At 39.0% G+C, this 15,096-nt stretch overlaps 1 protein-coding gene across 2 annotated transcripts in view; it reads right to left on the reverse strand.

Annotated features, from left to right (window-relative positions):
• Window positions 1-2,270: 2,270 nt before the first annotated feature.
• The window catches only part of MBTPS2 (membrane bound transcription factor peptidase, site 2), a 45,986-nt gene continuing 33,160 nt past the window's right edge, over window positions 2,271-15,096 (reverse strand). Inside the window, exons 8-11 of one of the 2 annotated variants that reach the window (XM_040266663.1) lie at window positions 12,397-12,491; window positions 11,848-12,043; window positions 6,446-6,521; window positions 2,271-5,364 (exon numbers count right to left, since the gene is read on the reverse strand). In XM_040266663.1, the coding sequence (XP_040122597.1) occupies window positions 5,142-5,364; window positions 6,446-6,521; window positions 11,848-12,043; window positions 12,397-12,491 (590 nt within the window). In that variant the 3' untranslated portion in view covers window positions 2,271-5,141. Of the gene's footprint in view, window positions 5,365-6,445; window positions 6,522-11,279; window positions 11,426-11,847; window positions 12,044-12,396; window positions 12,492-15,096 lie in introns of those variants that run through there. The other variant, XM_040266664.1, reaches the window with a different exon arrangement.

Genomic DNA, 15,096 nt, shown 5'->3' on the forward strand with positions numbered 1-15,096 from the left:
GCATCAAGGGATTTGACAGAACATGAAAGTCAGATAATTCAGGAGGAGGTGAAGATGTAGGTAAACAAGAAAGCCTCACACCTTGCCAATGAATGTGTGTCAGTTACAGAGAGCCATTAAATGCTAAGTGAAATTATTGTATTTCCATACCCCAAATAAAGGAGAGCTCTTTGATAAAGGACAGCAGGTAACGTTTTAACAACATACACATTATCTTTATTTCACTATGGATCCAAGGACACCAACACAGACTGTCACTAGTTTACAGACCAGCTGTTATAAACTACTTTCTACCAATGTGTTTTATTTATTTCTTTAGTTGCACTGCATGGCTTGCAGGGTCTTAGCTCCCAGATCCAGGGGTTGTACCTGGGCCATGGAAGTCAAAGTGCCAAGTCCTAACCCCTGGACTGCCAGGAATCTGTCTATCAATGTGTTTTAGACATGAAGAAAATCTTAATATTCTTAGCATCTAATTCTTTTACAGTTTAGAGTTTCATATCTTTAAGAGGAGGATTGGCTTCCTGATGCCTGATTAATGGAATGTAAAATTCACAAGAAGTTAAAATAAATTGAGGGATTTCCCTGGTAGTCCAGTGGCTAAGACTCCATGCTCCCAAAGCAGGGCCCAGGTTCTAACCCTGGTTGGGGAACTAGATCACACGTGCCAGCAAAGTCAAATTTAAAAAAAAAAAGGTAACATAAAGTGAGATTCAATTTTATAGGATGGAGAGCCAATTACAAGGTTATACTCAGATACTTCAGGGTTTTCCCACCTCTACAGTGTAAAGAGCACTTAAGTACAAAAGTCTGAGAAACACTCAGATAATAAGAAGGGACATTTATTGAATATCCATTGAGCTTTAGCTAAATAAAATTAAGATATAAGGGTATTTTTTTCTTTCTGTAATGGGAAATCAAACTACACAATATAACCTGGTTGGTAATTAGAACCGTAACTTCCTTTAGCTACTTTTTCTACCTCCACCCTGAATATAACCTATTGTAGCATTACGTTCTGAAATAAGAGGCCTTCCCCTCATTGAATTCATTTGCCATGGTCTGATAAAATATACAATGGATTATTCAAATTAGCATGGCCTAAACAGCAAGAGTAGCTTGCATATGTGCTGATTTTAAAAGGTCTACTGTTTCAATAAGCATATCCATATGCTTTACCTTAAAAATAAATTTGTTACCCAATTCTATTCCAATGGTGAAAATCATTCCCAGAATTCACATAGCTGTGAAATAAAGTTTTTTTTCCTTCCTGTCTTTGATCACATGTTCAAGTACTTAAAAAGTTAGATTATACTAAAGCATATGTATAGTATTATTTGATGAGTTATTAAAAGGAAATTGGTCTACATTGAATTGTATGCTTTAAACAGCTGAACTTTATAGTGTTTAATAATATCTCAGTAAAGCTGATATATAATCAATCATCTAGTCTTGTGGCTCTTCACTGTAGCATAATGGGATCAGAGGCGAAGAGGAGTGAAATGAGGGCTGACCAATCAGAAAGTGGGTTAAATCCCCAGGCTATTTTTTGGCCCTTAGTAACCAAACAATCGGAGAAGGCAATGGCACCCCACTCCAGTACTCTTGCCTGGCAAATCCCATGGACGGAGGAGCCTGGAAGGCTGCAGTCTATGGGGTCGCTAGGGGTCGGACACGACTGAGTGACTTCACTTTCACTTTCATGCATTGGAGAAGGAAAAGGCAACCTACTCCAGCGTTCTTGCCTGGAGAATCCCAGGGATGGGGGAGCCTGGTGGGCTGCCGTCTATGGGGTCACACAGAGTCAGACACGACTGAAGCGACTTAGCAGCAGAAGCCAAAAAATGAGAGGAAGAGAGGGAAGAGGAGAGAGAGAGTGTGCGAGTGTGTGTTTGTCTGGGAGGTTGGCTCTGTGGACATGGTAGGAAGCACCAGGGCAAAAAGTGAAGAAGAACCAAATATCATAGTTAAAACACTTCTTTTCATGAATTCCTAAAAATATCGCCTAACTTAGAGAAGACTTCTGCCAGACAGTAATGAAACATGATAGTCTTCTTTCCTCATCCATGAATAAGCCATTTCGAAAACAGTAGTGAGAGCACAGGGATTTCACGTTAAAAAGACTTCTGTGATCTGTCAACAACTTTCATATATGATTGCTTAAGTGAAAACTGAGGTGCGTTTAGAATCAAGAACTTTAAAACATCTAAGATTGTACTGGAACAATTTTGACAGAAAAGAATACAAATTAAAAAAAAAGACAACACATAGATGATAAAACATAGAATGCTGGTACACATTTATTTTTATTGCTAAACATTGAATGCCAGCAACTATGGTATCTTCAAGTTAAACTCAGTTGTAAGATTTATAGAAAAAAATACCTGTGTATGACTAGTATGTGGACATTCAATAAATACCACAGGACAAACTGATGACTAAGAGCCACATACCCATGAAGCCCTTGTTTAAACAATTTACCATTAAAACAGATGACCTATAAGAGCAATTATCAAAAGGTCAAGTTTAACTGCATGTCTTTTCAAACAGAGATGCTGAAAAGGATATATACATTCTTTACAGGTTTTAAGTGATTAAAAACAACCCTCAAAAATGCAGACAATGCAGAGTAGGAACACTGAAAATACAGTTTTACTGTTGAACAAGTGACAACACAACACTTTCTTCAAATCCTTAAAATAATTCATTTTTTAAATGGCTCTACAGAAACCAAAATGAACTATATTCATAAAGATGATAATCAACCAGGGACACAAAGATCTTCCAAGCTATTTTTTTATGTTAACATATATTTACACAAAATATTCAATAACACTTTTTACAGCTTACTTAAATAGAAACATGCTTTTCTAATCCATAAATAACACTAAACATCATTCATTCAACCACATTTATTAAGTAGTTTTGATGTCTCATGCATTGTGCCAGGGATTGAGAGATGAGTATGACATGGTCCTTGCTCTAGAAGTGCCCACAATGAGGCTGAAGAGACAACACATAACATTTCCTTTCTTACACAATGAGGCTATTTCTGTAAAAACAGGACTGAACTGCTCAATATCCTAAAAGACTGTTCCCAAATTCTGACCCGATGGAGCAGAAGACCAAGGTGTTTAAAAGCCATAAGAAAATGATGTGCTTTTTTTTTTTCATCCAGAGAAAGGAGTTTATGAGTAAGATTTCATCTATTAAATTTTTTTTTTAAATGATCTGCATGTATATAGCAATTCCACTAGTAAACTGCTCAGTTCATGTAATCAAATCAATAATATAAATATTTCATGATAGTCCCCAAGCTTTATTACCTGAATAGGTCTGTGCATTACTCTGCTAATATACTTTAATCCTGAAAGACTGTCTGCCTGAGAATAGAACAAATGCTTTTTCCCTAGGATAAACCAATAATTTGTACAGTTTTTAAGTAGTGGTAATAGAGGTCATTTAAAAATATTAAAATTATATTCAATATACAACTTCTCTTCAAGAAGGCAGGCAGATTTATAACGCAATCTAAAGTTTCCTTAAAAATGATTAAAAAGTTTTATTGCCTAAGAGCAACTCAGGAATCTGAAAGAGGTGAACCCCATGAATATCTCACTTAGTGAAAAAGTTGGATATATGGCTATTGATGTTTTTGAGTATATGAGAGCACAGATTTTTCATCAAAGAAACAGCATGCTCATATAGCTTTAATACCAATAGCTTCACACTGGCCTATTGACTTCCTAGATCCTCCAGGGCTGCATCACCAGTCTGAAAGATCTCAAACTAGGCAGGGCTCTTTGGGGCTCGAGTCAGTTACCAGGCTCCAGCAAATCCACATTTGTTTTCACACGTAGCCATTCTCACTCTACTACCAAGTCTTTTGTGGACCCACAGAGGTAGCTTAGGGGAAAGGCAGAAAGGAAGAACTACGTATTTAATTCCCCAACACAGAGAAACATGGAAGACACTGGTGAGGACTGAGTATGCTTCATGGCTTAGAGTAATTGCTTCTTGAAGACAGGGGCCTAGGAGCTAGGTCCAAGGTAGCCCCAGCAGCACAAGAGAAAATGTCTATTCTGGAGCAGTTCCAAGCTTTGAAGCTCGTAGAGAAAGGTAACCAGGACTGCAGAAGGTTCTGTGATCTGTCTTGTGATCTGCCGCAAGAGCCAGTTGGCTCAGTTTTGAGGTTCACCCCTAACTGTTTCAAGCTCACATGCTGCAGGTAGGAGGTACTTCCTACAGCTCATTCTGAATGTCAAGGCTGCTGCTGCTTTATGAGGGTATGGGGGCATATTATCAAAGAGGCAACTCTTGGGTGGCAAGACATGTCTCATGATATTAGAGTCTACTTCCGAGGTGTTCATTTACTGGGATCATTTAACAAAGATGTTCCCTTTTGCATTGGCAGTTTCTTTTATAGAATCTTATTAATTGTAATCAGACCTCAGTTGTCAAGAGTACAAAACAATGCGTGTGTTAGTTGCTCAGTCGTGTCTGACTCATTGCAACCCCATGGACTGTAGCCCGCCAGGATCCTCTGTCCATGGGATTTCTCAGGCAAGAATACTGGAGTGGGTAGCCTTTCCCTTCTCCAAGAGATCTTCCTGACCCGGGGATTGAACCCAGGTCTCCAGCATTGCAGGCGAATTCTTTAACATCTGAGCCACCAACATACCACTGAATTTTAAAATACTTTCCAACAAGATTAAAGACAAGAAATATAGACCAAGAAAATGCTCACCTTCCCACTTGGCCAAAGTCTGGTCTTCTTCAAATCTGGATTAATGATGCTTTTTCAGGAAGTTTTTTCTCAATTAATCCTACCCAATTGTTTTCCTTCACAGTATTTCAATACAGTATATAGCCACACAAAAATGGTTTAACATGAATTTGCACTTGTTTCAATTGTTCCACAAACATCTGAAGTTTGTAGGTTCAGTCTGTAAAACTAATCATGGAGTATGTCTTTCATTTCTTCTGTTTCTCCCCCATCCCAGAGTTTGGATATGCTGAATAAAGAACTTAAAGTTGTTGGCTAAAATGCAATTTTAAGGAATCACTTTTTATTTCATACCAAGTAAGGTTTTCAGTATTATATATTGTAACTCAGAGATTCTATCAGATGAATCCAAATATTACCGTGCTGTAACCATCCAGAGGCCCAGGGTCACATTGGCAGCCAAAAGTACACTGCCACCAAGCAAGATGAAAAATCCTATCAGATCTTTGACATCATTGTCTCCAATCACTGAGGTAAGAGTAGCATCTAGGAAAGAGTTTAAAATCCACTGTCCGTCCAAAGCAAAGCAGGGCACTGCATTAACAATTGCCAGAGCTCCCGAGAGGGAAATCAGGTACCTGGTTGCAATCAGTTAAGGAGCCTACTGTGAGGTCTGCATGCAAAGCCATTTCTAGGAGTCAGAAGTGTGTATTTTACGAGGAGTGGATTTGAGATTACAGGTGACTTCCCTCCTTTTTAAAAATCTCTGCCCACCAGTAAATGCTATTGCTTCTTAGATCTCTATTTAAAATAAATGATTTGTATTATTTCAAAGTTAAAAAAATGAAGGCCAACCACCTGTAAACTAAGGCAGTCTGTAACGAATTCCTTGAAAGATTTTTTTCTCTTTAATGATACAAGAGAAAGGAATATGGAAAGAATAAGAAATGAGGGAAAATTCCTCTTCAATCCTCACAAAGTATAGCTTAGATTTATTAAGATTTTAGTCCCTTGAACTCTATTTTATTATCATCTGTAAGGTCATAGTGTAACTATCTCTGAGATAAAGCTGCAGTCTACAAGGTACAATTTTGACTGTATCCTTTTTTCAGTAACTCATTTGTTAACGAATATTTGCTCATTTACTTTCTGTCTCTTTTTTTTTTGCAAATCATTAAAGGAAGAAATTAAAGATATAAAAGTGACAAAAATAACCTTTTCAAACTGTTCAAATATATTCAAATTCTATATAATAACCAATTAAAAATCTCTTTATATGCAAACATAATATGCTAAAGAACACATGAGATTCTGTGGAGTGCTGTTTCAGTAGTGGAAATCAGTTTGATGTCCCTTAGGCATTCCTCCATTTGGTCAGTCAACAGGCTCAGGAGGGGTGGAACACATCACCTCATTTAGTAGCTGAAGACTTCATCCTTTATAAACATACTCAAAGGTTTTAGACCTCTAAACTTCAACTCTCAATTTGTCTTCTAGGTTCTTTCCCTTCCACACCTTAACCTTTCTCTCTTCCCAATCAATCTCTCTTCTTTGACTTCCTAGATACAATCTGATCTTTCTCAACTCTAAAGTCCATTTTTTTATGTGTTAGCAGTAGACTGATACCTGTAAGGTCTATTCAAGCTCTCTAGTCAAGATAAAACCGATCAAGTTCCAAGTAGCACACTTTTAAAATATCTTTCACATCAGAAAGGATACTTGACAAATGTCTCCACAACCACAGGCAGATCTATGCTTAGAAACTTGAAACGTGGGATAAAACTGGTGATGCTCACTAAAAAAGAAAAATAAGAAATAATTAATATTATTTATACAGGTAAGCAACAGAATAATGAATTTTACTATGTGGGTATAGACTGGACTAGCCTATTAAACTGATTTGAGAAAGCCCTACCCAAACATATGCAGACAGGCTTGATGGCCCAACTATAAAAGTAAATTAACAATTCTAGAGCAGCTAATAAAAAGAGTGGGATACAGAAATTCATGTCTCAATGTACATTTATGAGGTGAGACTAGAATAAAAACTGATTATATACCAACTATAACTACCAAATACAGAGAATGACTTTACACTAGAATTTATATCAAGAGTCCTTATCTTTTCAAAGAGGTATAACCTTAAAATCATGTTCACGCCAACTATTATGCAACTTAAACTTTTTTGGTCTCAGTGTTTTCTTCATTGCTAAAACAAGGATTAATACTAGGGGATTTTTAATATTTCCTTCACTTTGTGGATTCCATTACTCTGTTTTTGTTAAAACACTTAAAAACTGTGTTATAATTAAATAGAACTCATAGCACACATTTCTTGAAAATTACCTTGAAGAGGGTTATTTCTATATTTGTTGAGGATGTATATAATATCTGTACTCCAGAGACACCTAGTGTTAAAACAATAAATGAGAAGAATGACCCAAGCTGTATCTTAGGATATGACTACAGAGCAATGAGAGAGCCTTTTAAAGAGTAACATAAAACCCACATGTCCATCAATTGATGAATAAACACAGAAAAACTAATATATCCATACAATGGAATAGTTCAGTTCAGTTCAGTCGCTCAGTCATGTCCGACTTTTGCAACCCCATGAATCGCAGCACGCCAGGCCTCCCTGTCCATCACCAACTCCTGGAGTTCACTCAGACTCACATCCATTGAGTCAGTGATGCCATCCAGCCATCTCATCCTCTGTTGTCCCCTTTTCCTCCTGCCCCCAATCCCTCCCAGCATCAGGGTCCTTTCCAATGAGTCAACTCTTTGCATGAGGTAGCCAAAGTACTGGAGTTTCAGCTTTAGCATCAGTCCTTCCAATGAACACCCAGGGTTGATCTCCTTCAGAATGGACTGGTTGGACCTCCGTGCAGTCCAAGGGACTCTCAAGAGTCTTCTCCAACACCACAGTTCAAAAGCATCAATTCTTTGGTGCTCAGCTTTCTTCACAGTCCAACTCTCACATTCATACATGACCACTGAAAAAACCATAGCCTTAACTAGACGGACCTTTGTTGGCAAAATAATGTCTCTGCTTTTCAATATGGAATATTACTTCACCATAAAAAAGGAATGATGCGCCAATACAAACTACAACATGGACAGACCTTGAAAACACTATGCTAAGGGGAAGAAGCCAATCACAAAATATTCTATTTATAGGAAATGTGTGGAAACAGGCAAATTTACAGAAACAGAAAATAGATTAAATGGTTGCCAAGGGATGGGGTAGGTGGGTGTTGAGAAGTAGAATAGGTTCCTAATGGGTATAGGCTTTTTTTGGAGTGATGAAAAAATACTGGAACTAGATTGTGGTGATGGTTCCACAACTCTGAATATATTAAACACTGCTGCTAAGTCGCTTCAATCGTATCTGACTCTGTGTGACCCCCATAGATGGCAGCCCACCAGGTTCCCCCATCCCTGGGATTCTCCAAGCAAGAACACTGGAGTGGGTTGCCATTTCCTTCTCCAATGCATGAAAGTGAAAAGTGAAAGTGAAGTTGCTCAGTCGTGTCCGACTCTTAGAGACCTCATGGACTGCAGCCTACCAGGCTCCTCCATCCACGGGATTTTCCAGGCAAGAGTACAAGAGTGAGTTGCCAATACCTTCTCCAATATTAAACACTACTGAATTGTATATTTTAAAAGGGTAAATCATATGATATGTGAATTATATTTCAGTAAAAGTTATTAAAAAGGGAACATATAAAATCTTATACACCAAAATAAGTTAGACTGTATGATCTTGGTTCAGTTCAGTTGCTCAGTCATGTCCGACTCTTTGCAACCCCATGGACTGCAGCACGCCAGGCTTCCCTGTCCATCACCAACTCTTGGAGCTTGCTCAAACTCATATGTCCATAAAGTTGGTGATGCCATCCAACCATCTCATCCTCTGTCGTCCCCTTCTCCTCCTGCCTTCAATCCTTCCCAGCATCAGGGTCTTTTCAAATGAGTCAGTTCTTTGCATCAGATGGCCATAATATTAGAGCTTTAGCATCAGCATCAGCCCTTCAAATGAATATTCTGGACTGATTTCCCTTAGGATGGACTGGTTGGATCTCCTCGCAGTCCAGTTCAGTTAGTTCAGATCAGTCGCTCAGTCGTGTCTGACTCTTTGCAACCCCATGAACCACAGCATGGCAGGCCTCCCTGTCCATCACCAACTCCCAGAGTCCACCCAAACCAATGTCCATTGAGTCGGTGACGCCATCTAACCATCTCATCCTCTGTTGTCCCCTTCTCCTCCTGCCCCCAATCTTTCCCAGCATCAGGGTCTTTTCAAATGAGTCAGCTCTTTGCATCAGGTGGTCAAAGTATTGGAGTTTCAGCTTCAGCATCAGTCCTTCCAATGAACACCCAGGACTGATCTCTTTAAGATGGACTGGTTGGATCTCTTTGCAGTCCAAGGGACTCTCAAGAATCTTCTCCAACACCAAAGTTCAAAAGCATCAATTCTTCGGCGCTCAGCTTTCTTCACAGTTCAACTCTCACATTCATACATGACCACTGGAAAAACCATAGCCTTGACTAGACGGACCTTTGTTGGCAAAGTAATGTCTCTGCTTTTTAATATGCTGTCTAGGTTGGTCATAACTTTCCTTCCAAGGAGTTCAGTTCAGTTGCTCAGTCGTGTCCGACTCTTTGCGACCCCATGAATCGCAGCACGCCAGGCCTCCCTGTCCATCACCAACTCCCAGAGTTCACTTAAACACATGTCCATCGAGTTGGTGATGCCATCTAACCATCTCATCCTCTGTTGTCCCCTTCTCCTCCTGCCCCCAATCCCTCCCAGCATCAGAGTCTTTTCCAATGAGTCAACTCTTCGCGTGAGGTGGCCAAAGTACTGGAGTTTCAGCTTTAGCATCAGTCCTTCCAATGAACCCCCAGGACTGATCTCCTTCAGGAAGGACTGGTTGGACCTCCTTGCAGTCCAAGGGACTCTCAAGAGTCTTCTCCAACACCACAGTTCCAAAGCTTCAATTCTTTGGTGCTCAGCTTTCTTCACAGTCCAACTCTCACATCCATACATGACCACTGGAAAAACCACAGCCTTAACTAGATGGACCTTTGTTGGCAAAGTAATATCTCTGCTTCTTAATATGCTATCTAGGTTGGTCATAACTTTTCTTCCAAGGAGTAAGCGTCTTTTAATTTCATGGCTACAATCACCATCTAGCATGTGAGATGAGTGCAATTGTGTGGTAGTTTGAGCATTCTTTGGCATTGCCTTTCTTTGGGATTGGAATGAAAACTGAACTTTTATAGTCTTGTGGCCACTGCTGAGTTTTCCAAATTTGCTGGCATATTGAATGCAGCACTTTCACAGTGTCATCTTTCAGGATTTGAAATAGCTCAACTGGTATTCCATGCTTGCAGTCCAAGGGACTCTCAAGAGTCTTCTCCAACACCACTATTCAAAAACATCAATTCTTTGGTGCTCAGCTTTCTTTATGGTCCAACTCTCACATGCATTCATGACTACTGGAAAAACCACAGCCTTGACTATACGGACCTTTGTTGGCAAAGTGTTGTCTCTGCTACGCTGTCTGGGCTTGTCATAGCTTTTCTTCCAAGGAGCAAGCGTCTTTTATTTTCATGGCTATAGTCACCATCTGCAGTGATTTTGGAGCCCCCCAAAATAAAGTCTGTCACTGCTTCCATTGTTTCCCCATCTATTTGCCATGAAGTGGTGGGACCGGATGCCATGATCTTCATTTTTGGAATGTTGCATTTTAAGCCAGCTATTTCACTCTCCTCATTCACTCTCATCAAGAGGCTCTTCAGTTCCTCTTCCCTTTCTGCCATAAGGGTGGTATCATCTGCATATTTGAGATTGTTGATATTTCTCCCTGCAATCCTGATTCCAGCTTGTGCTTCATCCAGCCCAGCATTTCACATGATGTACTCTGCATAAAAGTTAAACAAGCAGGATGAGAATATACAGCCTTGACATACTCCTTTCCCAAGTTGGAACCAGTCCATTTTTCCATGCCCGGTTCTAACTGTTGCTTCTTGATCTGCATACACGTTTCTCAGGAGGCAGGTAAGGTGGTCTGGTATTACTATCTCTTGAAGACTTTTCCACAGTTTGTTGTGATCCACACAGTCAAGGGCTTTGGTGTAGTCAATGAAGCAGATGTTTTTCTGGAACTCTCTTGCTTTTTCTATTATCCCACAGATGTTGGCAATTTGATCTCTGGTTCCTCTGCCTTTTCTCAATCCAGCTTGAACATCTGGAAGTTCTTGGTTCATGTACTGTTGAAGCCTGGCTTGGAGAATTTTGAGCATTACTTTGCTAGCGTGTGAGATGAGTGCAAATGTGCAGTAGTTTGAACATCCTTTGGCATTACCTTTCTTTGGGATTGGAATGAAAACTGACCTCTTCCAGTCCTGTGGCCACTGCTGAGTTTTCCAAACTTGCTGGTGTATTGAGTGCAGCACTTTCACAGCATCATCTTTTAGGATTTGAAATAGCTCAGCTGGAATTCCATCACCGCCACTTGACTTTGCACTCCAGGATGTCTGGCTCTAGATGAGTGATCACAGCATCGTGGTTATCTGGGTCATTAGGATCTTTTTTGCATAGTTCTTCTGTATGATCTTGTGCCATATGGACAAGCTATATGTTTAATCCAATCATGTTGCCACTGTTAAAGCATTTACGCTGGTCTGATTCTGAAATTATATTCATATAAAATTCATGTGTTATTCACAAATTACTTTGTCATCATTATCACTATGATTACTGGCATTCTCTGGCATATGCTACTCTTGCTACTGATTTGGGAGCTTGGAGAAATTTAATAAGCACTCAGAGAATATCTGAGAGGTCATCTATGTAACTTGAACATAAATGGTAGTGAAGAAAAAATATGTCTTTCTCCATAAGTAGACATGGGGTTAAGCTCTATCTTGCTTTATAAATTCAGATTATTTTCCTACTGCTTAAATTTCATTTAATGCTTAAGAACAAGTTAACAAGATTTTAAAAAGTGATCAAACAAATGAAATTAATGCAAGGTATGTACTGAGTCTCTACCAGTGAAAATATAGGCCATCATAGCGATATTCTGAGGGTCTACCACAATAAAACCCACCTGTGTAGTGAAGGTGCAGCGGATGTCCTACATATAACATATCAATTTGAGGTGGGTGTTTCACTTTTATTAAGCGTGTATGAGTTTCCAAAGAAGGTATTATACAGAAACTTGAACTTGAGCTTTTCTTACAGTCTTTATTGGTTCTACAGACTTGGGTGGCTTCAACTGCTTTCCGGGCAGGTAGACATGTATGCTAGGGACAGAACATCAATTAGTCAATACTAAAAATGATTCATTAACAAGCAAAACACCAAGTGAAATTCTTTCAGTATCTTTCATGTCACCAAACATATTAGGAATGAAGTTCAATAAAGGAAATACCATTCATGTATATCTACTATAAATTAGATTATTCTACTCTGGCCAAATAAGATATTATTAGTATAAACATTTTAAAGATTCTCAGATAAAATATGACATGTGAAATGTAGAGATCTTAATAAAATGGTATAAACCAAAAGAGCACTGTTTTCAAGGATTCCATTTCAGTTCTACATGATTATATAATTATATCAGGCAATGAAGACTGTTTCAAAGACAACTTACCAAACGCTTATTAAAATTATTTCTATAGGAAAAGCAAACATCTGTAAGGCTGTGATTGTTACAGCATTCAGTCGAACCGTCTAGCCGTTTGTACGCTTAAAGAGAAATGGTTTATTAAAATCTGTTATTAAAAGAAGTACACAATGCACAGAAGTACATTTGTAATAAGAATTTTGCTTCCAAGACAAAAAGAATTAAGCAAAATGCATATGAACTCAGAAACAACTGTATAACTGACAGTTCAGATTGCTGGCTACTTGCTGCAGAGTTTGATTTTACATTACAAAAAGAGATACATCCAAGTTGAATCAAGAAGTAGCAATGACCACAGCTTAGTTGTCTTCACATAAACTTACCCACTCAGAAAGCTGGAGTGCCAGGGTCTCAGTAGGTTTTGCAGTAACTCCAGCTGGTCAAGCACAAATACTTAATGAGCTACTTTTAGATGACCTAATGCTGTTGATCCAGTATCACTATAGAACTCCTGCACTGTGGTGTTAGCAGAGTGAGCAAGAGGATGCCTAAGAGACTCTCATCCTGAAGGACATCTCTATCATATCAAATATCTATTCCACCTCCAGGCTTATCTTCAGGTTTCCCCCACAGAACTGGGGCAGTCCAATTTGACCACACAAATGTGCACATATTTGCTTGCATACTAGTGACCCAGTTATTCATGGAAGGCAATGGAAAAAGGCAACTATTCCCATTAGTCATTTATTTTTTCAAGTTCTTTGGTAGACTGCTTCACTGTATCTAGGGGAGAATAAGGAAGTTAAATCACTCATACAGCTGGGACAAAATTTTTTTCCCTAGCCATTTATTTTGGAAGGTTTCCTGCATTCAGCACATCAAACTTGTAGAGCAAAACTGATGTGTGGCAAGGACCAATCAAGGGCTCCCCAGGTGGCTCAGTGGTAAAGAATTTGCCTGCAATGCAGGAGACATGGGTTCGATCCCTGGGTGGGGATGATCCCCTGGAGAAGAAAATGGCAACCCACTTCAGTATTTTTGCCTGGAGAATCTCATGGACAGAGAAGCCTGGTGGGCTGCCATCTCTGGGGTCGCACAGAGTTGGACACGACTGAAGTGACTTAGCAGCAGCAGCAGCAGCAGCATGAAAATGGTTGTTGATACGCAATCTGACTTTATAAGGATTTTTATTTCAGGCAAAGATTTTTTGTTTTTAAATCTTTCTTTTCTAGATTATTTGATTAGATTGGATCTCCTTAAACACAAATTACTGCCAACATGAAGAGCAAAACACAGGTGAAGTAAACTAACAGATGCACCAATTTCTCCTCTGCAATGGCTGGCTGTGCGGGTGGTTTTGCTTTGTTTTCTTACCATAACTGAATGGGTATTTAAATTCTGGGTGATGAGTCATATTTAAAATATGAAACCAAACTATGAGCAGCTAATGGCACAAACTCGTGCCTATAATCACTCATCAGCCCTAATGGTAAACTCTAAGGTAAAAAGGTGTTTAGAATTAAAAAGAGAAATCAATCCAGGCGAAAGTCCTCAGTATGCTCTCTAATCAGTTGCCAAGTCACACCAATATTTACCTCATTATTCTTCTCTTTATCTATTCCCACTAAAGGGTAGACTTCAATTCTTTCTCACTTGACCCATTTGAAGAGAATTTTAATGCATCTATTTTACCACCTACCTCATTTATAAACTTGTCCTAGATACTGAATGCTTCAGATTAACCTTCCAATGTAAAACTCTGAGAATGTAGCTCTTTTATTTAATAATTTAAATTTTCAAAGACCCTGCATTGCTTCCAAATAAAGCCCTTCATAGCCTAAAACAAAGATTTCTACTTTTTTTTTTAAATCACCTTATCTCATACTCTTCTCTTACTGAACCAAATCATTAGCAGTTCCCTGATCTGTGGTGCCAAGATTCATTTATAACAGTCTCTTGAAATTAAACTCACTGTTGAGGACCAGCTTAAGAGTTGCTGCGATGAAACATGTCCTCATCTTTTCAGTCAAGACCAACTGTCATCAGCTCTCACAACTCCCAATATCTCTCATCATTCCTTATATTTAACTTTGTACTGTCATGTGGACATGGTCTATTTCTTCGATTAGACTGTAAGGTCTATGAAGGAAAGGTTTCTCAGTATTTTATGTAAGGTGGATAGCTCAATATGCACTGAATACATAGATGATGTTCTATGCTACTTGCCTTTATATCAGTAATGATTTTTAAAAATTTACCTCTGATGCTTGATACTTAGCTTTTCATGGAGGAGTGTCAGCAACAGAGGATTGAAAGTCAATAATTTGATATCACTGTTGATATGGCATGTCTAATAAAAAGCTTAAAGTGGATAGTATATGGAAAAAATTGGAAATTAGAAAAATTGGAAATTGGAAATGGTGGGGACTGTGATGAATTAGAGAATACATACCCTATGCTAAGTAGCGTAAGCAGCCAGGCCACTTGACTTGGGAGGGTCAAGAGATGATCCATTTTATTTCAAGATAAATACAAAGTCTGGACTCTCATGAGAAACTTTCTTTTTTTTGGCTGGGCTTCAAGGCATGTGAGATCTTAGTTCCCTGACCAGGGATTGAAGCCACGCCCCCTGCAGTGGTAGTGTGGAGTCTTAACCACTGGACTGCCAGGCAAGTCAAATCATACACATGTGCCAAGGCTGGATTTGGCCTCTACCGTATCACTAAT

This window comes from Oryx dammah, unplaced genomic scaffold, assembly GCF_014754425.2.
Source record: "Oryx dammah isolate SB20612 unplaced genomic scaffold, SCBI_Odam_1.1 HiC_scaffold_23, whole genome shotgun sequence".
Classification (NCBI taxonomy): Eukaryota; Metazoa; Chordata; class Mammalia; order Artiodactyla; family Bovidae; genus Oryx; species Oryx dammah.